The 26,994-nt window shown below is 46.8% G+C and overlaps 1 protein-coding gene across 3 annotated transcripts in view; it reads right to left on the bottom strand.

The window, feature by feature from the left end:
- LOC138491102 (probable cation-transporting ATPase 13A4) overlaps positions 1-26,994 on the bottom strand; it is a 995,403-nt gene that overhangs the window by 271,403 nt on the left and 697,006 nt on the right. The window contains exons 19-20 of one of the 3 annotated variants that reach the window (XM_069617421.1): positions 23,506-23,669; positions 14,538-14,663 (exon numbers count right to left, since the gene is read on the bottom strand). In XM_069617421.1, coding sequence (XP_069473522.1) covers positions 14,538-14,663; positions 23,506-23,669 — 290 coding nt within the window. The remainder of the gene's footprint in view (positions 1-14,537; positions 14,664-23,505; positions 23,670-26,994) is intronic. The other 2 variants (XM_069617422.1, XM_069617423.1) reach the window with 2 other exon arrangements.

The raw sequence follows: 26,994 nt of genomic DNA on the forward strand, positions 1-26,994 counted from the left end.
TTAGAGTAGCCAATGATTACGTTAGCAATTTGTAAAATGTGTTTATTTTAGTAATTATGTACATTCTGTGGTTTTTCGTCTTATAGTCCTTGGCCCGATGCAAGCAGGTTGAGAGAGTTATGTTGTCTTTCTCTCAGCTGTTATTTTTACAAAATAAATTAAGTAAAGATTTACTTATTTTTCTGCACCTGAGGCACTCCATTATTTAGTTGAATTGGATTGATTTTGGTGACACTTATACAAGAGTATTGGACCATTTACTTTGGCAAGTTTTTGGACGGATTGTTATTGGAGGAGGGTAGGACTTCTAAAGGTTGGTTCTTGTGTTCTGTTGGACACACATTTGGGACTCTGCGATCTTGAGAGAAGGTCTTTTCAGGGGACTGAAGAACTTTTAAGAACAGGGAAATCTTTACAGAGGGTGGGGAGAATGGAACTGCTCGGTGGATCACTGTATTCTCTCTTATCTGCACATGCTCTGGGACCTTGAATTTCCATTGTGGTGATACCCATGGGAACAGACCAGCATTAATCCCATCCTGTCCTGTGATATATGATTTAAAACGCGTTCTAACCATTAGATCTTGGGTTACATGTATCACTTCTCCACCCACCAAAGTGTTCTGAGTGAAAGAGCAGGTGCTTAACACATTGCTGGTGAAGGATCAAGTCACCATATTCTTTGGTGGTTGTAACACTCACCAATGTTAGGTCGCACAAAACTATTCTCGATGGCACCCAGGCTGCAATGGGTTCATGGCTGCCAGCTTCTCCTTGTAGGAATGGAAAGTGAGTGGGAGCCACCTCGGGTGTCTATCAAGGGGAATGCTGAGGCGGGGAGGAGGTTGGGTGAGGTGGGGAAACTTTCAGCACCCCATAGTTACCAGGCGCCTGGTCCACAGGCCCAGGAGAAGGTTTATTTCATGGGCTCTGTGGCTGAGCCAGACAAGCTCAGCACCTCAGGCCTCTTGGACATGCAGAGACAGTGGCTGATCCTGACAAGCTCAGCACCTCAGGCCTCTTGGACATGCAGAGACAGTGGCTGATCCTGACAAGCTCAGCACCTCCGGCCTCTTGGACATGCAGAGACAGTGGCTGATCCTGACAAGCTCAGCACCTCAGGCCTCTTGGACATGCAGAGACAGTGGCTGATCGAGAAGTAATGGGGGTGGGCGGGTGTCGGAGGCTTCACAGGGATACAAGAGGACTAGCAAGAATGGCTGAGTCTGAATTATCCATATTACAGAGAGTAAAGGGGTGGGCTGGGGTGCTGCCTGGGACGAGCAGCATTGAGATGGGCTAATCCTGGAGGCTATCTATTGACAAATGTGTCCAGGTGCGGTTTTTGGCAAAATACTGAACTTCTTCTTGATCTATTTAGTTTTCAATAATAGTGTGTACTTTGTGTTCTCATTTGCGTGTACAGAGACCCCCCTGGGATTGCACGGGGAGCACCAGCCCCCCTGATTAACGCATTGTTGCCTGGCCAGATCAGGAACTGTTGAAACATTGCTTTGAATTCAGGTCCAGAAGTGCGCAGAGAATCCAGAATCGTAGACGAGCTCCTGTACCTAGACCAGGAGGACGCTCTGCAGGGGCAAAGCAAAGGGTGAAAGAAAGAGTATCTTAGAGTCCCTCGGAAGATGGCTGCTCGCGAGTGGGCAGAGGATGGCAAGGCGATGGGCTGGCTTCTTCAGACAATGGGCCCTGTGGTCTAATGCATAAACAGGCCACATGGCCAAAAGAGCTAAGTTCTAACCCTTACCCCTTTCCACCCTCATTCGCCCTAGTGGGTTTGTCTTTTGGTCACCCTGTGCCTCGGTCACTTGCCAGAATTGATAAAGATTGACAATACGTGGAGTACCAGTCTCTGAGTGTAGCATCATGAGGTTTGTAGACAGAGGCAGGCTGAAGGTAGCATCATGAGGTGTGTAGACAGAGGCAGGCTGAAGGTAGCAGCATGAGGTGTGTAGGCAGACTGAAGGTAGCAGCATGAGGTGTGTAGACAGAGGCAGGCTGAAGGTAGCAGCATGAGATGTGTAGGGCAGCATCATGAGGTTTGTAGACAGAGGCAGACTGAAGGTAGCAGCATGAGGTGTGTAGACAGAGGCAGGCTGAAGGTAGCAGCATGAGGTGTGTAGGGCAGCATCATGAGGTTTGTAGACAGAGGCAGACTGAAGGTAGCATCATGAGGTGTGTAGACAGAGGCAGGCTGAAGGTAGCAGCATGAGATGTGTAGGGCAGCATCATGAGGTTTGTAGACAGAGGCAGACTGAAGGTAGCATCATGAGGTGTGTAGACAGAGGCAGACTGAAGGTAGCATCATGAGGTGTGTAGACAGAGGCAGGCTGAAGGTAGCAGCATGAGATGTGTAGGGCAGCATCATGAGGTTTGTAGACAGAGGCAGACTGAAGGTAGCAGCATGAGGTGTGTAGACAGAGGCAGGCTGAAGGTAGCAGCATGAGGTGTGTAGGGCAGCATCATGAGGTTTGTAGACAGAGGCAGACTGAAGGTAGCATCATGAGGTGTGTAGACAGAGGCAGGCTGAAGGTAGCAGCATGAGATGTGTAGGGCAGCATCATGAGGTTTGTAGACAGAGGCAGACTGAAGGTAGCATCATGAGGTGTGTAGACAGAGGCAGGCTGAAGGTAGCAGCATGAGATGTGTAGGGCAGCATCATGAGGTTTGTAGACAGAGGCAGACTGAAGGTAGCAGCATGAGGTGTGTAGACAGAGGCAGGCTGAAGGTAGCAGCATGGGATGTGTAGGGCAGCATCATGAGGTTTGTAGACAGAGGCAGACTGAAGGTAGCAGCATGAGGTGTGTAGACAGAGGCAGACTGAAGGTAGCAGCATGAGGTGTGTAGGCAGACTGAAGGTAGCAGCATGAGGTGTTTAGACAGAGGCGGACTGAAGGTAGCAGCAGGAGGTGTGTAGACAGAGGCGGACTGAAGGTAGCAGCATGACGTGTGTAGACAGAGTCGGAATGAAGGTAGCAGCATGAGGTGTGTGTAGATAGAGGCGGACTGACGGTAGCAGCAGGAGATCTGTAGACAGAGGCGGACTGAAGGTAGCAGCATGACGTGTGTAGACAGAGTCGGAATGAAGGTAGCAGCATGAGGTGTGTAGACAGAGGTGGACTGAAGGTAGCAGCTTGAGGTGTGTAGGGCAGCATCATGAGGTTTGTAGACAGAGGCAGACTGAAGGTAGCAGTATGATGTGTGTAGACAGAGGCAGGCTGAACGTAGCAGCATGGGGTGTGTAGACAGACTGGAGGTAGCAGCATGAAGTGTGTAGACAGAGGCAAACTGAAGGTAGCAGCATGAGGTGTGTAGACAGAAGCACACTGAAGGTAGCAGTATGAGGTTTGTAGACAGAGGCAGACTGAAGGTAGCAGCATGAGGTGTGTAGGCAGACTGAAGGTAGCAGCATGAGGTGTTTAGACAGAGGCGGACTGAAGGTAGCAGCATGACGTGTGTAGACACAGTCGGAATGAAGGTAGCAGCATGAGGTGTGCGTAGATAGAGGCGGACTGAAGGTAGCAGCAGGAGATGTGTAGACAGAGGCGGACTGAAGGTAGCAGCATGACGTGTGTAGACAGAGTCAGAATGAAGGTAGCAGCATGAGGTGTGTAGACAGATGCGGACTGAAGGTAGCAGCTTGAGGTGTGTAGGGCAGCATCATGAGGTTTGTAGACAGAGGCAGACTGAAGGTAGCAGCATGATGTGTGTAGACAGAGGCAGGCTGAACGTAGCAGCATGGGGTGTGTAGACAGACTGGAGGTAGCAGCATGAAGTGTGTAGACAGAGGCAAACTGAAGGTAGCAGCATGAGGTGTGTAGACAGAAGCAGACTGAAGGTAGCAGCATGAGGTTTGTAGACAGAGGAAGACTGAAGGTAGCAGCATGAGGTGTGTAGACAGAGGCAGACTGAAGGTAGCAGCATGAGGTGTGTAGGCAGACTGAAGGTAGCAGCATGAGGTGTTTAGACAGAGGCGGACTGAAGGTAGCAGCAGGAGGTGTGTAGACAGAGGCGGACTGAACGTAGCAGCATGACGTGCTTAGACAGAGTCGGAATGAAGGTAGCAGCATGAGGTGTGTGTAGATAGAGGCGGACTGACGGTAGCAGCAGGAGATGTGTAGACAGAGGCGGACTGAAGGTAGCAGCATGACGTGTGTAGACAGAGTCGGAATGAAGGTAGCAGCATGAGGTGTGTAGACAGAGGCAGACTGAAGGTAGCAGCTTGAGGTGTGTAGGGCAGCATCATGAGGTTTGTAGACAGAGGCAGACTGAAGGTAGCAGCATGATGTGTGTAGACAGAGGCAGGCTGAATGTAGCAGCATGGGGTGTGTAGACACACTGGAGATAGCAGCATGAAGTGTGCAGACAGAGGCAAACTGAAGGTAGCAGCATGAGGTGTGTAGACAGAAGCAGACTGAAGGTAGCAGCATGAGGTTTGTAGACAGAGGCAGACTGAAGGTAGCAGCATGAGGTGTGTAGACAGAGGCAGACTAAAGGTAGCAGCATGAGGTGTGTAGGCAGACTGAAGGTAGCAGCATGAGGTGTTTAGACAGAGGCGGACTGAAGGTAGCAGCATGACGTGTGTAGACAGAGTCGGAATGAAGGTAGCAGCATGAGGTGTGCGTAGATAGAGGCGGACTGAAGGTAGCAGCAGGAGATGTGTAGACAGAGGCGGACTGAAGGTAGCAGCATGACGTGTGTAGACAGAGTCGGAATTAAGGTAGCAGCATGAGGTGTGTAGACAGAGGCGGACTGAAGGTAGCAGCTTGAGGTGTGTAGGGCAGCATCATGAGGTTTGTAGACAGAGGCAGGCTGAACGTAGCAGCATGGGGTGTGTAGACAGACTGGAGGTAGCAGCATGAAGTGTGTAGACAGAGGCAAACTGAAGGTAGCAGCATGAGGTGTGTAGACAGAAGCAGACTGAAGGTAGCAGCATGAGGTTTGTAGACAGAGGAAGACTGAAGGTAGCAGCATGAGGTGTGTAGTCAGAGGCAGACTGAAGGTAGCAGCATGAGGTGTGTAGGCAGACTGAAGGTAGCAGCATGAGGTGTTTAGACAGAGGCGGACTGAAGGTAGCAGCAGGAGGTGTGTAGACAGAGGCGGACTAAGGTAGCAGCATGACGTGTGTAGACAGAGTCGGAATGAGGTAGCAGCATGAGATGTGTAGACAGAGGCGGACTGAAGGTAGCAGCATGAGGTGTGTAGACAGAGGCGGACTGAAGGTAGCAGCTTGAGGTGTGTAGACAGAGGCAGACTGAAGGTAGCAGCAGGAGGTGTGTAGACAGAGGCAGGCTGAAGGTAGCAGCATGAGGTATGTAGACAGAGGCAAACTGAAGGTAGCAACATGAGGTGTGTGTAGTCGGAGGCGGACTGAAGGTAGCAGCATGACGTGTGTAGACAGAGGCGGACTGAAGGTAGCAGCATGAGGTGTGTAGACAGAGGCGGACTGAACATAGCAGCATGAGGTGTGTAGACAGAGGCGGACTGAAGGTAGCAGCATGAGGTGTGTAGACAGAGGCGGACTGAAGGTAGCAGCATGAGGTGTGTGTAGACAGAGGCGGACAGAAGGTAGCAGGATGATGTGTGTAGACAGAGGCGTACTGAAGAGCAGCATGAGGTGTGTAGATAGAGGCGGACTGAAGGTAGCAGCATGAGGTGTGTGTAGACAGAGGCAGACTGAAGGTAGCAGCAGGAGGTGTGTAGACAGAGGTAGACTGAAGGTAGCAGCATGAGGTGTGCAGACAGGGGCAGACTGAAGGTAGCAGCATGAGGTGTGCAGACAGAGTCATACTGAGGGTAGCATCATGAGGTGTGTAGACAGAGGCGGACTGAAGTTAGCAGCATGAGGTGTGTAGACAGAGGCGGACTGACGGTAGCAGGATGAGGTGTATGTAGACAGAGGCAGACTGAAGGTAGCAGCTTGAGGTGTGTGTAGACAGAGGCAGGATGAAGCTAGACAATGGTCTCAATGAGTTACCTCCTGCTTGAATCCTTCACCGCTAACAGAGTTTCTTGTTTAACAATATTTTTTGAGCGGAGTATTTTACTTAACATGATATGCACATTCTTATCCGGGACGGCTTCCACACAACTATTCAGTCCCGGTGTGCATACACTGTCCTCATGCACACCCAACATTTTGCTTCCTTACCTGGCAGTTTTTCATGCCCAGTTAATTTCCCCATGGCACAACAGTCTAATTACCTTGGGAGCCGGTCAGGAGGGCCCCAACCATAGCACTAGGGGGTGTCCGCTCCGGGGGTGTCCGCTCCAGTACTGGTCCCTGGAGACCAGCATGCCCTTGGGCCGCTCATTAGTCAGAGGCGGCACGAAGAAACATGATCCCCTCGATGTCTCGAGGCGGATACCGGCTTTAACATCCATCACTTGTTTGGTCTACGCCGCGGTGTATTTATTACAACCCGACTAAAACTCTCCCTCCCCTCTGATAGGCTAGGCAGGACACACTCCCCCTGCCACTTGGCGGGCATACAGGGTCCTGATTGGATACCCCGCCCGCTACCAGACACCGGCCCCACACGCCCGCCTCCACACGTCATGGCGTCCACCTAAATAGAAAGGCTGCCTTTCCACATTCTAGGAGCCAGTCGCAGCAGATTTTGCAGCGCGATACAGACGCCAGCTGGAGGCGGTCCTTTCCCCTCCACTCCCTTCCTGCCTAAGCTTTTTCGCTACGGATCTCAGCTACACCTTATCACAGGTACTGAATTACCTGTACTAATAAAACAACAATATAAAAAATAATTTCCTCTTTTTTTACACACAAATAATTTCGTTTTGGCTTCATAACTTGAAAGCAAACTGCCCTTCAATTTGGGTTTTGTTTCCCTCTCTGTCTGTCTAGGTTGGCTTTTTTCAACAGACCTCATATACATCTGGTGATATAATCTCCCTTGGGAGGCAACTGCCGACTCGATTGTCACCATACAGGATTCAGCCAGTGTCCAACAAGCAACAATGGGCTCACCTCTTTCGTTGAGCGTAGCATAGGATCACGCTCAAGGTAACAATATTCTCATGCTTAGATTATTCACTTATGCCCCATTGGGGTTTTAATTTCAATTTTATTGCACTCTCTTTTTGCCTCAATTTCCCCCCCCCCGGGGTAGGCGGGTCACGAGTGGTGTGTTCTAAGTCCCCAGCGTTGTTGTTAGCAGAAAGGGGTTTTCTGGCCAGGTCCTTTTATTTTCCTATGGGGGGGTCACAATAGCATGTTACCAGGTGATCCCAACAGTTTAGGAAATTTAGACTTTGGCATGAAGTGAGTTGCAAACATGACCAAGATCATGCATTTTGCAAGTTTTTGACTTTAGCGATTCATCTACACAATTTTGTTCCACATAAATCATTCTCTGCATCATCTTTTGGACATGTTTTCTCTCTTTCATTCAGTTCTTTTCTTACTAAAACATTCCTTTCTCTCTATTTCTCTCTCTTGTTTCCCACAGGGTCTTGCTATTTCTGCCCTGATGAAGGCGGAGCTGGTACCGCCGAAACGCAATATTGCCTAGAGGGGATTGAAGGTCCCTCAGAATAACATCTGACCCATATTGGACCTCTTGTTTACAACAATTTATGTTTTGTTGTTTTTTCAGTTAGCCAGGATCTACAGTAACACTTGTTCAGTATCCCAGTTGGTTTTCGTAGATCACTGTCTATTGAATCAGCCTTATTCGTTGTTTGGGAATATCAGCATTTTTCTTACTTCCCTTTCTTCCCCCTCATGCGTTGGCAGACCCCACCCCATTGGTGTATGAACAAATATTCCCACTGGGGTGTTACTGATACTTACTATGATCATATAATGTTGAAAAAAGTATTTGTTACCTTTTTCCAGTGTTGATGTCTCTACATTGGGAGAAATATTTCCTTATTTTGGTTTATGTCTCATTGATTTTTCCATTTTTCCTTCTTTCTTTTTTATCTAACATTCATGATTTCTGTTTAGCAATTTTGCATTCTGATCCATACTAAGAAGGATTGTTTTTCATATGTATGTAACCTTGTAAATGTTTTATTGATTGTATTTGTACGGATGTTTGCACATAAAGTTTTGTCTTTAACTTACAATAATTTGCATGACTATCCTTGATGTGTTGTCCTATGATGGATACTAATTATATGTAGATGCTATTACCCCAAAGGGGTACTTAGGTTTGGACCAGGGGTAGGACCTTAATTCATTCACACCTTCCTATAGGCCAACCTACATACGTACTAGTACCTTGTGTTAATATTAGGATGAACCTAGCAGCATGAGGTGTGCAGACAGAGGCGGACTGAGAGTAGCATCATGAGGTGTGTAGGTAGAGGTGGACTGAAGGTAGCAGCTTGAGGTGTGTGTAGACAGAGGCGGACTGAGAGTAGCATCATGAGGTGTGTAGGTAGAGGCGGACTGAAGGTAGCAGCTTGAGGTGTGTGTAGACAGAGGCGGACTGAGAGTAGCATCATGAGGTGTGTAGGTAGAGGCGGACTGAAGGTAGCAGCTTGAGGTGTGTGTAGACAGAGGCGGACTGAGAGTAGCATCATGAGGTGTGTAGGTAGAGGCGGACTGAAGGTAGCAGCTTGAGGTGTGTGTAGACAGAGGCAGGATGAAGCTAGCAGCATGAGGTGTGTAGACAGAGGCGGACTGAGGGCAGGAGTATAGCCAGCCTTCTTAATGCTGGGGACGGTGACCAAAGGAGGTCCTTCTGAGACTGTAAATAAGGGGTCAGGCATTCTACATAATCACTATAGGTTTTCAGCCCCGCTAGATGTGCATGGTTCTGGCCCCATTCCTGCACTCTAATGCAATCACTCCATGCTGGCGCTCCTGAAGACCAACTGGGTAATCTCCAACTTGTGCAAAATATGCACAGTAAATTGCCCTGGGGTTCAGATGACATGAGTAAATAAGAGCTGCTAGCCAGGCTCGCTTCGTAATAAAGTGTGTGCACTTCAAGATCTTATGCCTGACCTACAGATGCCTTTGTTCACTGCCGCCCCCAACCTTCACTTGCCAAGTACTGGAGAGCTTTGCGCGCATCCACACTCCTCGTCCTCTGCAGCCTGCATTCTAAATACTGGAACTCTACTTGCTCTGTTCGCTGGCTCCAACTTGCACCTTAATCCTCCATGAAAGCTGCAGAGCATGTGGACGAAAGTCCAAGCTTTTGCTCTTCCTTGACCCTGAAATGCTTTAGATCTGGTTGGTGTGCTATCTAATGTATGTATGCAAAGTGATACATGTCTTAAGGCACAGGCTGGTCATGGCCCCTGGGTAGAAGCAGCTGGCCAGCTGGGTGCCCTGCTCACAGGTCTGCTACTCTGCTGGAACTCAGCTAATAAATAGGATCTGTTTCCAGACAACATGAAATCCTGAAACAGATCAGGCCCCAGCCCACAAACAGACCTTGCCGGCAGCGCTCCTCCCATGCGCCTTTCCTTACAGCGATCCCTCAGGACCTCATTAATACATTATTTGGGAAAATTGCTGTCCCCCACTGGCTCTGGCGGGTCAACACATGACCACGTGGACATGAAGCTCCACCCTAACAACCCGGGCAGCGAGAGAACCCTTTGAAACACAAGTAGAACACAATTCTGTTGTATAAGGCGCCCAACACATGCTCAATAAAATAAAATAAAGAACCCCCACACTTCCCACTTTTAGACAAATAACCAGTCCCCCTCTGCACTGCAAAGCCATGGCGATGTCTTTCCAGTTCCAGGCCAACCTTAAACAACATGAACACGAATCAGCCAAGAAGTCTGACCTCCTACCCAGACATAAGACTGATCTGCGTCCTGGTGGCTTGGGAAGGGGTGGGGTACAAGGCAGAGGAAGGACCCCAGCTTGACATGTGTTGCAGGTTAATGAAAGCGTAGCATGGAAGGCACATTCCAAGGACACACAGAGACTAGACAAAGGTCTCCACTGCCGGTGCAGTTAAGTGCAGTGGTTTATAGGAAGGAAAGAAGGGCCTTGCGAGTCATGTAAAGTTTGGAGGGGTGAGAGCGGAAAGGGGCTATGGAATCAGTTTAGTTGGAGGATTTAGCAGAGTCCAGGGGCTATGGAATCAGTGTAGTTGGAGGATTTAGCCGAGTCCAGGGGCTATAGAATCAGTGTAGTTTTGCGGATTTAGCAGAGTCCAGGGGTTATGGAATCCATGTAGTTGGAGGATTTAGTGGAGTCCAGGGGCTATGGAATCAGTGTAGTTGCAGGATTTAGCGGAGTCCAGGGGCTATGGAATCAGTGTAGTTGCAGGTTTTAGTGGAGTCCAGGGGTTATGGAATCAGTTTAGTTGGAGGATTAAGCAGAGTCCAGGGGTTATGGAATCAGTGTTATTGGAGGATTTAGCGGAGTCCAGGGGCTATGGAATCACTGTAGTTGGAGGATTTAGTGGAGTCCAGGGGCTATGGAATCAGTGTAGTTGCAGGATTTAGTGGAGTTCAGGCGCTATGGAATCAGTGTAGTTTTGCAGATTTAGCAGAGTCCTGGGGTTATGGAATCAGTGTAGTTGGAGGATTTAGTGGAGTCCAGGGGCTATGGAATCAGTGTAGTTGCAGGATTTAATGAGTCCAGGGGCTATGGAATCAGTGTAGTTGCAGGATTTAGTGGAGTTCAGGGGCTATGGAATCAGTGTAGTTTTGCAGATTTAGCAGAGTCCAGGGGTTATGGAATCAGTGTAGTTGGAGGATTTAGTGGAGTCCAGGGGCTATGGAATCAGTGTAGTTGCAGGATTTAATGTGTTCAGGGGCTATGGAATCAGTGCAGTTGGAGGATTTAGCGGAGTCCAGGGGCTATGGAATTAGTGTAGTTGGGGGATTTAGCGGAGTGCAGGGGCTATGGAATCAGTGTAGTTGCAGGATTTAGCAGAGTCCAGGGGCTATGGAATCAGTGTAGTTGCAGGATATAGTGGAGTCCAGGGGCTATGGAATCAGTGTAGTTGCAGGATTTAGTGGAGTTCAGAGGCTATGGAATCAGTGTAGTTGCAGGATTTAGTGGAGTTCAGGGGCTATGGAATCAGTGTAGTTTTGCAGATTTAGCAGAGTCCAGGGGTTATGGAATCAGTGTAGTTGGAGGATTTAGTGGAGTCCAGGGGCTATGGAATCAGTGTAGTTGCAGGATTTAGTGGAGTTCAGGGGCTATGGAATCAGTGTAGTTGCAGGATTTAGTGGAGTTCAGGGGCTATGGAATCAGTGTAGTTTTGCAGATTTAGCAGAGTCCAGGGGTTATGGAATCAGTGTAGTTGGAGGATTTAGTGGAGTCCAGGGGCTATGGAATCAGTGTAGTTGCAGGATTTAATGAGTCCAGGGGCTATGGAATCAGTGCAGTTGAAGGATTTAGCGGAGTCCAGGGGCTATGGAATTAGTGTAGTTGGTGGATTTAGCGAAGTCCAGGGGTTATGGAATCAGTGTAGTTGGAGGATTTAGCGGAGTCCAGGGGTTATGGAATCAGTGTAGTTGCAGGATTTAGCAGAGTCCAGGGGCTATGGAATCAGTGTAGTTGCAGGATTTAGTGGAGTTCAGGGGCTATGGAATCAATGTAGTTGCAGGATTTAATGTGTTCAGGGGCTATGGAATCAGTGCAGTTGGAGGATTTAGCGGAGTCCAGGGGCTATGTAATTAGTGTAGTTGGGGGATTTAGCGGAGTGCAGGGGCTATGGAATCAGTGTAGTTGCAGGATTTAGCAGAGTCCAGGGGCTATGGAATCATTGTAGTTGCAGGATATAGTGGAGTTCAGGGGCTATGGAATCAGTGTAGTTTTGCAGATTTAGCAGAGTCCAGGGGTTATGGAATCAGTGTAGTTGGAGGATTTAGTGGAGTCCAGGGGCTATGGAATCAGTGTAGTTGCAGGATTTAGCAGAGTCCAGAGCCATATAAGTAGAGCCTTTTTAGGCATCAAGATGAGTAAGAGACCAATCCTTGGAAGGGACGGTCCAGAGGCATGGTTGAGTTTGGCTGTTCGTTGGCTGGAGTGATCCATTGGTGAGAGCGGGGCCAACATGGGGAGCAGGATAGTATTTGCCAATGGAGGTAGCAACTGCAGAAATTAATGTAGTGGGGCATTGCAGGAGAGAGGGTATGGGTCGACGAGGACGCGACATGGTACCGGCATGCAGACAAGTATGATTTTAATTTCCTTTTGGTGATAGATGAAGGAGGTGGATGTAGGAGTTAGATAAGGAATACATGGGTGGATGGAGAAAGAGGCATTGATAGAGAGAGCTCAGGAGTAGATGGTAATTGATAGAAGAAAAGTTGAAGGTCGGCAGAAAGGTCTCTGCATCTCTGACGCCGCATCTCCCTGTTGGACGGTCTTCTTCTGAACTGCCAGCTTAATACATTGACATACAAATCGACCCATTTTACATGCCTAAGCCCCCTCAATCCTGGATGTAAAACGAATCTCTACCCTGACAGGAGACCAACCCACCTCTCCCATCGGAGAGTAACTAACAGTTTACCCCAAAGTGAAGCATCTGTGCTTCCTTACAGATGGCGACGTGATCATGGTCCACTTTGTTCCTGTAAATGTGAGCGACAGTGGGACAAAAAATGATCTTACAGAGACTTGCATCTTAAAAATGGGTGGTTTTTGAAAGAGGAACTGTGCGGAAGCCATAACGTTTTTTTTATTGTTTATTTGTTTGAATGTACATACCTCGTTTGGCAAAGCGCCGTATAACATTTAAAAAAACGGTTGCAATCATTAGAACAAGTTGCAAAATTCATAAAACAAGCAGAACAATTGTATTCAGGAGAAGTGAGAACGTTTGAGAGGAGAAGAGAAACTTGCTAACGCAGACGAGGGACGAACATATAAAGGAAGTCCTTCTACAGGGTAGGAGCAGGAGACAATGAGAGAAAAAAAGATTGCGCAGAAGGAGGAGAAGGAACTGGGAGTAGAAATTGAGTGGAAGAACCAAGTGTCCGAGATGGTGCAGACACTGATACCAAGGGAGACCGATAAGGGAGAGCATGACCAGGAATTCATTTATATACGATGCAAAGAAAACAAAACTGGAGGCCAGCAAGAAAGGGGAAGCTTAAGCAGTAAAGCAAGAGATGAAGCAAAGAAGAACGGGGAGGAGGAGAGAAAAGCCAGCGACGAGCAGAAGTAAAGAGATGAACCGGGGAGGAGGAGAGAAAAGCCGGCGACGCGCAGAAGTGAAGAGATGAACCGGGGAGGAGGCGACGAGCAGAAGTGAAGAGATTGACCAAACAAGAACAGGGAGGAGGAGAGAAAAGCCAGCGACGAGCAGAAGTTAAGAGATGAAGCAAACAAGAACAGGGAGGAGGAGAGAAAAGCCAGCGACTAGCAGAAGTGAAGAGATGAAGCAAACAAGAAAAGAGGAGAGAAAAGCCGGAAACGAGCAGAGTGAAGAGATGAACCAAACAAGAACAGGGAGGAGGAGAGAAAAGCCAGCGGCGAGCAGAAGTGAAGAGATGAAGCAAACAAGAACAAGGAGGAGAGAAAAGCCGGAAACGAGCGGAGTGAAGAGATGAACCAAACAAGAACAGGGAGGAGGAGAGAAAAGTCAGCGACAAGCAGAAGTGAAGAGATGGAGTAAACAACAATAAGGAGGAGAGAAAAGCCAGAAACAAGCGGAGTGAAGAGATGAACCAAACAAGAACAGGGAGGAGGAGAGAAAAGTCAGCGACGAGCAGAGGTGAAGAGATGGAGCAAACAACAATAAGGAGGAGAGAAAAGCCAGAAACGAGCGGAGTGAAGAGATGAACCAAACAAGAACAGGGAGGAGGAGAGAAAAGCCAGCGACGAGCAGAAGTGAAGAGATGAAGCAAACAAGAACAAGGAGGAGAGAAAAGCCGGAAACGAGCAGAGTGAAGAGTTGAACCAAACAAGAACAGAGAGGAGGAGAGAAAAGCCAGCAATGAGCAGAAGTGAAGAGATTAACCAAACAAGAACACGGAGGAGGAGAGAAAAGCCAGTGACGAGCAGAAATGAAGACATTAACCAAACAAAACAGGGAGGAGGAGAGATAAGGCAGCGACGAGCAGAAGTGAAGAGATGAAGCAAACAAGAACCGGGGAAGAGGAGAGAAAAGCCAGCGACGAGCAGAAGTGAAGAGATGAAGCAAACAAGAATGGGGAGGAGGAGAGAAAAGCAGCAGACAATCAGAAGTGAAGAGATGAAGCAAACAAGAACGGGGAGGAGGAGAGAAAATCCGCAGACAATCAGAAATGAAGAGATGAAGCAAACAAGAATGGGGAGGAGGAGAGAAAAGCTGGAAAGAATAGGCGCTCAGTTCTCGAAGGATTGAGGTGATGTGAATGAGTTTAACAACTGATAGATCATCAGAGCTAGAGAAATGATCTAGATCAGAAACGTTGTTAATGTAAACCTTAATATTTCTACTGTCGTGAACTAAATTATTTCAAGAAATTGATCAAATTAAAAATGATCTGACACGTGCACTGTACACATCCTAGACTGCTAGGAACACTATGGTATGAAGAATGGCTGTCACATGTCCTTTGCTGGCATCACTTACTTTTGGAAGCAGGCTGTAGAAATGCTGAACTATGACCTGGTAGGACTTTCCGCTCATGGCAAAGTGGAACTCCTTCTCCGTGTATTTAGGGGGGTCCTGCCCCTCCACGCTAATGAGGATGTCCTGCTAGCAAAGGAAGAGTCAATGCCATGCACGTGCAGGCAGCATTACAAGGCATGGTTCAATCAATACTAGGCAGGTTTCAATCATTACAAGGCAGGTTTCAATAATTGCAAAGGCATGTTTCAATCATCACAAGGCATGTTTCAATCATTACAAGGCAGGTTTCAATCATTACAAGGCAGGTTTCAATAATTACAAGGCATGTTTCAATAATTAAAAGGCATGTTTCAATCTTTAAACGATATGTTTCAATCATTACAAGGCATGTTTGAAGGATTACAAGGCATGTTTCAATAATCTCCAGTGGCTGAATGTTCAGACCTGTTCATCAGGTCCAGGACCGTGGACACAGGAAATGTGCTGTATGAATAAACCTGACAGTGAAATCAAAAGGAGCTTTAAACAATTAGGGCAAAGCCAATGAGCGACAGCAATGCATGATTGCCAGAAACCAGGCTGTGCGAAACGTTTGCACAGAATTGTGGAGCCGGTGCTATTTGTGAGAGCAAGTTAATGGTCGCTATAAACAGGTATTCATCCAGGGATAATGGCCCACAGATCAGACCGACCAATGGGGATCCATGAGATGGAAACTCTGTAAGTGGGAATCACACACGTGCCCCAATACACAGAGATCATGCACATATGAACGCAGCCATGTGAAGGCGATGCCCAGACAATGCTTCGGCATCTGACCAACGACATGCTGCCATGGAGGCCTGGGGCTTTACAACACAGCGTGCTGGGCCACCCCGGCCACCCCGGCAGCTGTACAGCAAACATGTGGCATCCTGATGTCGTGTTTCGGAGGCCGATACAACAACACGGGTGCTTCATGTAGAACCTTGTGACCTGCACCACATCCTTGACACATCCGATGCTTGACAACATTGGCACAGTTACGCACATGCCAATGGACATGCAAGCAGAGGAATGGGGTGATGAGAAGAAACCTGGGGCCACAACCTCTGGGGAAGGCGGCACAGCAGATATACCGGTGTCAGTCCCCATTGCCCTCCCCCGCCCCTGTTGTGTGAGGATGACAGGAATGTGTAGGACAATCCTGAACGGCTGAAGTGAATAAAATGCATAGAACGGACCTGATAGCATAGAATTGCGTGACTAATATGTTTTGGAATGCAGGGAACATCTGAAAGAGCATATATCATACCACACCCCACGCCTACTCTCTTCTTTACACCACCACTCAACTAGAACACAGAGATACTATGACACCATTCGGTATAACTGTTCTCATATCAACATCTGCCGCTCACTCCACATCACTCTAAGTAAACACTGCTGGTTACACACCCCCCAGCCAGGCGTTCTCCTCAGACCTAACGCAGCCACTTCCGGTCTGGGCAAATCCTGCCAGAGCGAACACATTCTCCTGATCTCTCAACCACCACACCTACCGCTAAGAAGCAGCTATTACACCGATTCCGCATGAGCTGCACACATACCAGGTGCTCACACGCACCTTTTGACTCTCTCTACTCTCTCTACTAATCCGTACTTCGGTTCTCAAGGGCGTTCAACCTACCAGCGCCTTCAGACCATGCCAATGGTATATAAGGCGCTATATAAATGCAAGATAACAATAACAATAACAATAACAATACTTCGATGGAGGAGAACTGAAAGAGGCCGTGCCCAGTCCTCCTCCGTTATTTGTAGGCTGTCCCCAGGGCTGGCCAGAAATGCCCGCCCTGGAGACGCCTGCCCCCCCTCCTCGTGACGTAGCTGATGGGGAAGTGACCTGCCTGGCCACGAGGGGAGGGGGGCTGCCAGAGGGGCACCCACGCTATGTGGGACGTCCCTCGAGCGTCCCCTGCAGGGGCTGGAACATCCCCTGAGCTGGCAATGGGTGTCTGGCGCCTACCTTTACGGCAAGCCAATGGCAATGTTACCCTTGTCACAGTAGGGTAACTGGCAACCACGCTGTGCCCCATGATATGTGCACGTGGCAAACTGCTGTGGAACGAGAAAGCTTTGCCTTCACCATCGAGGCCCCCACCAATTACACTGCATAGAACTCCCTCCACTGCTCTAGCATTTCCCCCTGCCCCTCACCCCCATGCTGAGTGTGACATCTTCCCCCCTACTGATGGGACAACATCCCACGGTCCCAGCCAGATGTGAACAGTAAAATATGCCCTGCACACATATACATCCATGTGATGAATGCATTCTACATGTTGCCCATCGCTTCTCACTGACATTAATATGATGTGTTCCACCAGGCAATGGAAGCCCTGCCTTATGCAGAAATGTGCTCTCCCCGGGGCTTTGTGGGGTCCATCTCCACAGGTTACCGTCATCCCCCCACCTATGGTTGTGGCTCTCTCTAAGTCACGAGAAATGCTATGCATGGCAGCTGTCTTCATATAGCAGCAACTATGCTGGGCTCCATCGCTGCTCCCACACATCTCCCACCAGTTCTGCAGGAGAAATGAACTTCTTCTTCTGAGATGTGTCAGGCTTTCTGGAGGCCCTTGCATCCCCAATGAGGCCATTGCTAACTAACTTCACACAAGAAGTGCTTGCTTGTGTTTTGGTGAAGTCACCGATGAGGGAATCTTAGCAACTCCTGGTCAGGGGACCCCATGTACCTCATTTTCCCTGTTGGATTCTCTGTGCGAGGCTAGCTGTGGGGTCTTCACTGGTTGGTGGCAGTCTGTACCCCTGCTTTAATACAGCACAGAGTTCACCAGCCGTGCCTTGCTCTTGCTTGAGTGAGTGAGCTAGGAATAAGCCCATGTATAGTCATGGCTCCCGCCTGCTTCAGAGAGTGAGGACTGTGATGGCCAGTGCCAGGTTGGAGCAATTTGTGGTCGATGTCTGGGATAGGTCCCTGAATCCACACCAGAGAGAAAGTGGGGGAAGAATCCAGCAAAGGTTCAATGTTCCAGAATATTTGAACGGATGCAACCTTGCGATTGGAGCGAAAGACAACCTACTCCATATCCAAAGTCCCCAAAAACAGGGAGGTCATGCTCCACTAACTTGTACAATCCTGGGGCAATTTCAGAGAAGAAGATGCTATCCGGGATACCAGTCGTGAGGACACTGCCGGAACCTGCACCTTTCAAAAACTCTTTCCTGACATGAAAGCTCGGCCCTGGTACAGGCTCTGTAAGAGGGAGTCAAACCCATCTGCTCAGTTCTCTTGACCCATCAGGACCAGCCAAGCCAATAGTCACTGAGACTCCTTCTCCGACAAATGTTTGATGCCTGTTCCCAGAATGCACAGCGACACTGGGAAGCGAGTGTGCCGGACACTCAGCTTATCGTCAGTCGACAACGTATGTGATCGGCAGCTTCTAAAGACTGCATTTCAGCTAAACTACAACTAGAGAAGGTAACATTCTACAGAGTGGTTCTGCTCCATAGCAGTGCACGGTGGCGTGAGTTATGGTTGCTTATCTTACCATAACTGCCGAATTTCAGGGGTTTTTTGGTTTTACTTTGAACCATAACGTCCCTTTAACAACATTTTTTTCACTGAATTTCATAGGTTTTTAGTAGCGCAACTTAACCATAACGTCCCTTTAACAAAGTTTTTTCACTGAATTTCATAGGTTTTTAGTAGCGCAACTTAACCATAACGTCCCTTTAACAACGTTTTGACACTGAAATTCATAGGTTTTTCGTAGCGCAACTTAACCATAACGTCCCTTTAACAAAGTTTTTTCACTGAATTTCATAGGTTTTTAGTGGCACAACTTAACCATAATATCCCTGACTTCATATACATGTAACATAGAACATACTGAACCCCCACGTAGTAATTTTGTTGTCCGCGGACTACCGCCATGTCCGCGGACATACCGAGAATCTGAGCGTGGTGAATGTAAATTTAAATAGTGCGCCCCATTTCCCCTTTGAAGTTGGCTCTGAAAAGAGCCGTTATTTTTTTTTTTTTACAGATGCTTGACAGACACCTGTTATTTTGTATTTTTTTCTTGTTTTTTTTCTTACTTTACTCCTAAAATCTTCACATAACCTTCTCCAAAGCAACCCTTACATTCCAAAATAGAAAAGGCATTTCCCGTAAAAGATAAAGAGATGCCATCTTCTTTAAAATTAACAGTATTACTGGCAACAATATTCTCATTATTACAGAAGAATATACCAGCTCTAAGCATGAAGGCACACATGCCTCGGTTGATGACACACCTAGCAATGTCCCATATTGCCCTAGGTAGTAATCCAGAAAAAATTACTTTCGCATTTGGAAGGATCTTCATTATGGCTTGAACCAAGCGTTCCAAATTAGCCAACAAAGTAGGGGCACTGACGTTGCCCAAATAGAAAGCACCATAGTGCAGAACACCCCCATTTTGTTTATTTTTGAACATTTCAGGACAATTATCATTTCATTATTCAACATATTAACATTACAAATATTATACTTTCATCTTGTACGATGCACACAATGCTATGTTTCTCCATTAGTAGCTCAGTATACCAGATAGAACCCCATAATACAATGCTATTTATATCAATGCATCGTTCAAAGCACTAATTATGGTATGATATTTATTGCAATGATCCTTGACACTTTTTTCGCAATATTATAATAAAAATCCCTAGTACACAAATTTCATGAAAAGTAAATGCACATGTGATGTCATCAGTGATGTCATCAATGACATTTGCGATGTCATCTTTGATGTCCTGGGTGTTAGTCTTAGCAGTGCATGGTGGTGGCGCGAGTTATGGTTGCTTAGCTTACCATAACTAGCGAATTTCAGGGGGTTTTCGGCTTTACTTGGAACCATAACGTCCCTTAAACAAACTTTTTTTATTAGCACGCAAACAATATACAAAGATGTAGTGTAAACAGCAAGTTCTCACAGATGGCTTTACACAGAATGTTGCAAAGTAAGCATTTATGCTCGTTCACAGTGAAGGTGAGCTGCTTCCATTTTTTTCTCGCGGCACGGAGAGGCCTACGACTCCCAGTATAAGGTTCTATTTTTTTTTTACCTTGACAGACAGAGATTGTGCTGAAAGACTTCTTTTGAAGAAATGTAGCAAAAACGTAAGACACGATGAAATTTCTGAAACGAAACCACTTTTGAATATTATATCACTTTGAGAAAGATCATTGGCACACGCGGAGTCGTATTTTGGGACTGCACTACACTTGGACAATGGAAAATGCAATTATAATGTAAGTAACCCTTTAGATTATTTTATACCGGAATATAATAACAATAGCGTGGCGTTAAAGCCCGGTCAAGTTGTACTTGTTCATTCAATGTGGCATATTGTTTTCTACCGCGCACTATCACCGCCAAATTGATCCCCTGTCGTTTAGAGGGCTCTGAAAAAAGCAGACCACACAGGGTGGGTTAATAGAAATAATTTAACCGGTCTGTAGCCGGTCAAGCGCTCTACTCGCTGTGCCATTTGACTGTAGCCGGTCAAGTGGCACAGCGAGTAAAGCGCTCGCTTTGACATCGGTGCACAGCTTGCTAACGTAGGTTCAAATCCCGGCACTGCCAAACTCAGCCTTTCATCCTTCCATGGTCGATAAATGAGCACCACACACCGTGGGTAATAATAAGCAGCGCTGAGATACCTGATGGCTCTTAGCGCTATATAAATGCAAAAATATTATTATTTTATTATTAACATACTCCTTTGCACTATTTTCGCTAGCAAATAGTTTCACGCCCTAATAAATAAAATGAATATTTTTAATAAAGAAATAAAGATCGGCTGGTGAGACTAATTTATGTTTTTTAAAACAGGTATGTTGCCCCATTTTGCCAATGTCACGATTTTCGGACTCCAGCGGATGGATTTTTCAACTGCCAGGTGCAGCTCCATGTAAGCAACTTCATGACCCTCACCATTTTATGGGACAATCGCCAAGGACCAATATGTCCTTACGCAGTACTAGCGGCTAGAAGCAACATACCAACCATTATGGTGGTCTAATTCCTCGTTGTTGGAGCAACCGTCCGATTATCAGTGCGACCATTTACCGCTTTTATCTTAAACCAACAGCCTATCTACCGCAAAGGAACAGCGTGATGCTCAAAATAAACTTTTGCTGATCGACAGCAGAGACAATTGCAAATCGCTGAATATTCACTAAACATTTCATGTGAAATAAATGTACTTTACCAAATGTACAATCCTGCTGTTCACTTTTAAACCACAGTTTCATATTCCGAATTGTGGCGCACTGTGTTCTAAGCTTATCTAACACCCTCTGTACCGCAAAGGAACATCGCGTGGCTCAACATGCACTTTTGCGGATCGACAACAAAGACAAATGCAAATCGCTGAATATTCTCTAAACATTTGATGTCAAATAAATGTACTTTACAAAATTTACAATCTTACTGTTTGCTTTTAAATCATAGTTTCATATTCCGAATTGTGGCATAATGTGTGTTGTCTTCCGGGTTCTGTGTAAAGTCGCTTAGGACTGGAGACGACTGGGCGCATTTGATGATGCACCCTGTAACGTCACGGAGAGAGGCGGGGAATATGAATGCTTTGATAATATCAGGCTTAGGGGCGGGAGATATGATTTAGTGTCGCAAAAGCAAGTCAGCCAGGTCAATAGCGCCAGTCATAGGATTATCACATAATGTCGGCGCACACCAGCCGGATTTATCGATTCTTTAGTGGACAAAAAGTCGGGTGAGGCCCATAGGAAATTGTATTATCAGCGGACAAAAGGAGGGTTCGTAGAACACTTTCAACCTGACAACGAACAATACAAACAACGTTCTCAGAGCACCCCCATTTTGTGTAATTGCAACCATTTCGGGACACCGCGAGTGTTCTTAGAACACATTCAACATGACAGATTACAATACGGACAGCTTCCTCAGGACACCCCCAGTTTGTGTATTTACGAACATTTAAATACACTGCAAGTGTTTTTAGCTCAATTTTACCTTCCTTGCGAACAAAAAGGACACATACTCTGTCCTCTGAACACCCCACCATTTAGTTTATTTACAAAATGTCAGAACAGCTGTGTTCTCCGCGGACAAATCGAACACAACAAAAGCATATAGGACATAAAAAAACAAAACATTGAACCTATCTCATACTCCCCCACCCTCCCCAAACACTCTTACACACCAACACACTCCACTAAATACAATTTTGAATCCAAGTTTCACCGCGCTGTCCGCGGTCGACGGCGAATACAAGATGGCGGGCGCCACAGAGAATCTGGCGCGCTCAACACCCCACGCCGTCCAATCAGCGAACACGCTGCATGTCCGTGGACATGACGCAAGCCCATGGGCCAATCGGGGTGCTGTCCGCGGAGCGAACAGGGAAGTCCGTCCGCGAAGCGAACACAGATATCACTAATTTTTTTGCCTTACATTTTGGTCATTTTTTTAAAAACTACTGGACGGATTTACACCAAATTTGCAAAAGCACGCTTTCGGGACCAAGCCGCCGCTCCTGCCACAAATTTGGTGTAAATCCGTCCAGCAGTTCGGGCTGTAGCCGTGCGCAAAGTTTTTTCCCATTATGTCTATAGGAAAAAACAAAAGTTTTGGGACCCCCCCTATAACTTTGCCCCCCCCGGACCAAACCTCTCCAAACTTTGCAAAGAAATGCAGACTGGGCCATATACTTTCTTTACAAAGTTTGGTGAGGATTCATCCAGAGGGAGCGAAGTTATAAGCCACCCAAAAAGTGCTCTTCCTATGGAAACACCAACTTAACCATTACCCACATGGACGCTACCGCGTCCATGTAATATATATATTTCTCTCTTTCTCTGTCTCTCTACTTCTATAAATCTCTCTCTTTCTGTCTCCCTCTCCCTCCTTCTCTCTCTCTCTCTCTCTAGGAAAAGGTCAATTATTCAGAGGCGCTGCTTGAACTTCCACTCTGTGGTTAATCCTACTGGGCCAGGTAAACACTAAGGATTGCTCCCCTAATATGTGTCACTTTCTAGACCTGTTTTATTTATCTGCTACACTGCATACACATCCTCACCAGCTGATATGAGACACTTTTGCCTGAACGTGCCTTTATTCTAAGTAATCCAGGACTATCCTGCATTCTTGTCCATCCCATGGCTCTTCTGAAAGCTTCCATTATTCGTTCAAGCTACCCTCGGTGAGCTAAGATGTCCAAGGGACAGCCACTCTGGTGAAAGTTGAGAAGGTGCCACCAGCTCTACGACGTTGGATCATGGAGTCACTGTAACTGCCGTGAATACTCCTCCACTCTTCACTTCCCCGGGGAGTGCCTTGATTCAGCTCTTGTCACTGCTATTGAATATGTCCTTATGTCCTCATTGGGGGCGTCGCACACACAAAAAGGGTTTCTCTGCTGCTGCTCACCCCTTCCGCCTTCTGATGCAACTCTTGCGTTGCTAAGGGGACCGTAGGATATAAACTAATCTTCACTGGTCATTACAACATTTGCATGTAATAAAGAACCATTAGGCTATAAGCGCTACTGTGGTGTCCAGTCAACTGGTCGACGACAAACTGGTCGACTGCAATTTGGTCGACACCATTTGGTCGAATGCCAAATGGTCGAATTTTTTTTTTTTTTTATATATATATATGTGTTTTGTGGGTTTTCGTGTGGGGGAAAAAAATAAAAAAGAAAAAAAAGGGGATTGGGGGGGGGGACCCCCCAAAAAAAAACAAAAAATGGGTAAAAAAAAAAAAAAAGAAAATTCGACCATTTGGCATTCGACCAAATGGTGTCGACCAAATTGTCTGTCGACCAAATGTTTTCGACCATTTGACTGGTAACCCGCTACTGTACCTTACAAGCCATACCAACACTGTTTATCGGATTTATCCCTTCGAGAGGTAGAAGAGGTACTCACTTTGGTGATGTGTCCGTTACTTTTCTCATCCTCCCGCGTCTGCAGGGTCATCGAAGCCGGTGTGGAACCTTCTGGCCCATTGGCTTCCACCAGGATGGCCTTGCTTCTCTCCGAGACCATCCCTGAGTGTCTGGCAACGGTTAGCGCTGTCTGGAGGTTGTCACCTGTAAAGAACAGCATGATTGGTGCATGCAAATGAGATATCAAAGTAAGACAACGGGAACCTCATGTCTGCTCACAAAAGACGAATGATATAATATTGATGGGTCCAGAACATTCCTTTGGTGATACGGCTTGAGCCAACCTATAAATATTTGTTACAGTACATATACATTTCAATTTATGTGTGCAGTTCATAGCACTATTTTATTTATTTTGATTATTGGTGATTTATTCGGCACCAACTGCAACAAGTCTTTGTGCAATGCCTGCAAGTCAAAGGGAAATAGCAAGGACACGTGATCACTCCCAAGCTTGGGAGGACTAGAAGACATGTTTACTTTCGCCTGGATAATTTATGGGGTGAAGGAATCCCTTGCATAAATGATAAGGACATTTCCAGTCATCAAACAGTCAAAGAGTTTCTGTAAACAAATAGAGGCCAAATTCCTTCATAAAGTAACAGAATGCGATTTGCAGTAGCCTTTTCACTAAATAGAAGGTGTTTGTGAGGGGTCAGCAATGAAAGAAAGTCACAAAGTTGTTATGTTTTTGGTTAAAGACTTTTATTAAATAAAATGGGTTGGGAAAATATCCCTCTGACCCTGCACTAAAGGAAGTTTCCCTGCCTGAAACCAAAAATTAATGATCTGTCGGTGTCAGGATGTTAGAAATCAAAAGCCGTCCTTGTGACCAAATAATCGATTCTGACCCTCACACTACAAACCAAATAACCAAGTGAGAAGGGAAATGTCTTTATTCTGGTATAGCCAGAAAGTGTTCATGAATAAAAATAGAATAGCACCAAAGTATATGTTCTCCAAGATTAAAAAACAAAACATTCCAGAGGGGTCTTCCCTTGTCCTGGATGCTTCAATGGTATAACAATGTCTCTTGGACTAACAGTTCGTTGAGTCTTTCTTGGCCCACAATGGGTATAAAGCTGTTTAGCCTTATAAGTCGTTCTTTAAAAAGAAGTTCCTTATTGGTTCAACAAAAACTGTCTTGTTGTGTCCTTTCCCATAGGTTTACAAATTTCCTGTTATACTCCCATGACAGGACTCTTTTTGCACTTCCTATTGCCTGATATAATCTCCTGCCAGTATTTCTCTTGCACTCACACCTGTCTCATGTACTCTCCTTCCAGGATTTCTCTTGCACTCACACCTGCCTCATGTACTCTCCTGTCAGGACTTTACTTGCACTCACAACTGTGTGGTGTATGCTTGCCAGGACTTCTCGTCTTGTGCTCTCAACTGCCTTGTGTATGCTGGTCAGCACTTTCTCTTATGTCATAGCTTCTCTTTACAACCGATTAGCGTTTACCTTTCTTGTCTCGGTATACCTACTTGTCTCACTTAAGCTTTCTCCACATTTGCATTATTTTCTATTGTGGTTCGGACCTGCACTCTGCCCTTTTGCTTCACAAAGAATCCTTTTAATATTTCACTTTCCATAACTTCACAATGTTCAAATTCTCTTTGGTGAGGTTGCCAAAACCGCCCGGGGTGCGCACTCTGCTCTGGCAGACTCACCGGCTCTGTGTAGCGTCTTGGGCCTTACTCGTGCTTATGCAGCATTCTTTTGCTGCTTTTTTCCCCAATCTGGGTGACTCTGACTTCTCTCGTGCTCCTGCAGGCTGGCTTCTCTATGCCTCCCGCTGCTTCTACTGGCTGCAGAATGCCCAGGGTCACTCTCGCGCTTCCTGGCGTCTCCATGGCACACCTTTCACGCTTCCCATTTCTTCCCTTTTCTGCTGGCGAGCCACTTCGCTTTGTCACACCGGCTCACACCTCCAGCTTCTGCACACGGGCTTGTGCCTCCAGCTTTCGCACACTGGTTTGTGCCTCCAGCCTTTGTCCCCCTTCAATAGACATGCCACGTCTTCTCATGAGCTGCCTGCTTCTTTAGTTCAATACCATTTTTAAAGGTCTGCATACAGGTGTTTTCCTCCAACAACTACACGCTCATTACGTTTGTTGCTCTGTATCAATTCCTTCATCCTCCTCGTCTCAGTACTTAGGTGGTTGTGGGAATTGAACTCCACTTATATTAACTGATGTTTTAGGTGTTTGTGGGAATTGAAGTCCATTGATTGTTTCTGATGCATAGTACTTGGTGGAGGGGGGGTTCTCAAAGATTCCACATGGAAGATCAGTTCTACATGAAGGAAAACTAGAACTGAAATGTTTTTGGGGAGTTTTTACTCTTCAGGTTATGGAAGGTAGTTTGGCCTGCAGGGTGTTGAAAAATGGTTTATTTACTTTTCCTATAGGGGGAACGGATGCATGTGAATAGCCATTAGGGAATTGGGTAATGGGGACTTTCTCATGGGAAAATGGGGGATACTGCACCTTATCCAATGAAGCCATGAAATATCCCCAGTGGCTATCTCTTAAAATATGAACCTCCCTTAAGTTCCTGCCACCCGTCATCAGCATCATTAGGGTCTGAGAGCTCTGCCCTGAAGGATCAATCTCTCAGATGAGTCATCATTAGGGCGTGAGAGCTCTGCCCTGAAGGATCAATCTCTCAGATGAGTCATAATTAGGGCCTGAGAGCTCTGCCCTGAAGGATCAATCTCCAGATGAGTCATCATTAGGGTCTGAGAGCTCTGCCCTGAAGGATCAATCTCCAGGTGAGTCATCATTAGGGTCTGAGAGCTCTGCCCTGAAGGATCAATCTCCAGATGAGTCATCATTAGGGCCTGAGAGCTCTGCCCTGAAGGATCAATCTCTCAGATGAGTCATCATTAGGGCCTAGGAGCTCTGCCCTCAAAGATCCATCTCCAGATGAGTCATCATTAGGGCCTGAGAGCTCTGCCCTGAAGGATCAATCTCCAGATGAGTCATCATTAGGGCCTGAGAGCTCTGCGCTGAAGGGTCAATCTCTCAGATGAGTCATCATTAGGGCCAGAGAGCTCTGCCCTGAAGGATCAATCTCCAGGTGAGTCATCGTTAGGGCCTGAGAGCTCTGCCCTGAAGGATAAATCTCCAGATGAGTCATCATTAGGGCCTGAGAGCTCTGCCCTGAAGGATCCATCTCCAGATGAGTCATCATTAGGGCCTGAAAGCTCTGCCCTGAAGGATCAATCTCCAGATGAGTCATCATTAGGGCCTGACAGCTCTTCCTTGAAGGATCAATCTACAGATGAGTCATCATTAGGTCCTGAGAGCTCTGCCCTGAAGGATCAATCCCTCAGATGAGTCATCATTAGGGCGTGTGAGCTCTGCCCTGCAAGATAAATCTCTCAGATGAGTCATCATTAGGGCCTGAGAGCTCTGCCCTGCAAGATCAATCTCCAGATGAGTCATCATGAGGGCCTGAGAG

This window comes from Ambystoma mexicanum, chromosome 10 (genome assembly GCF_040938575.1).
Source record: "Ambystoma mexicanum isolate Mex_15411 chromosome 10, UKY_AmexF1_1, whole genome shotgun sequence".
In the NCBI taxonomy this organism is placed as follows: Eukaryota; Metazoa; Chordata; class Amphibia; order Caudata; family Ambystomatidae; genus Ambystoma; species Ambystoma mexicanum.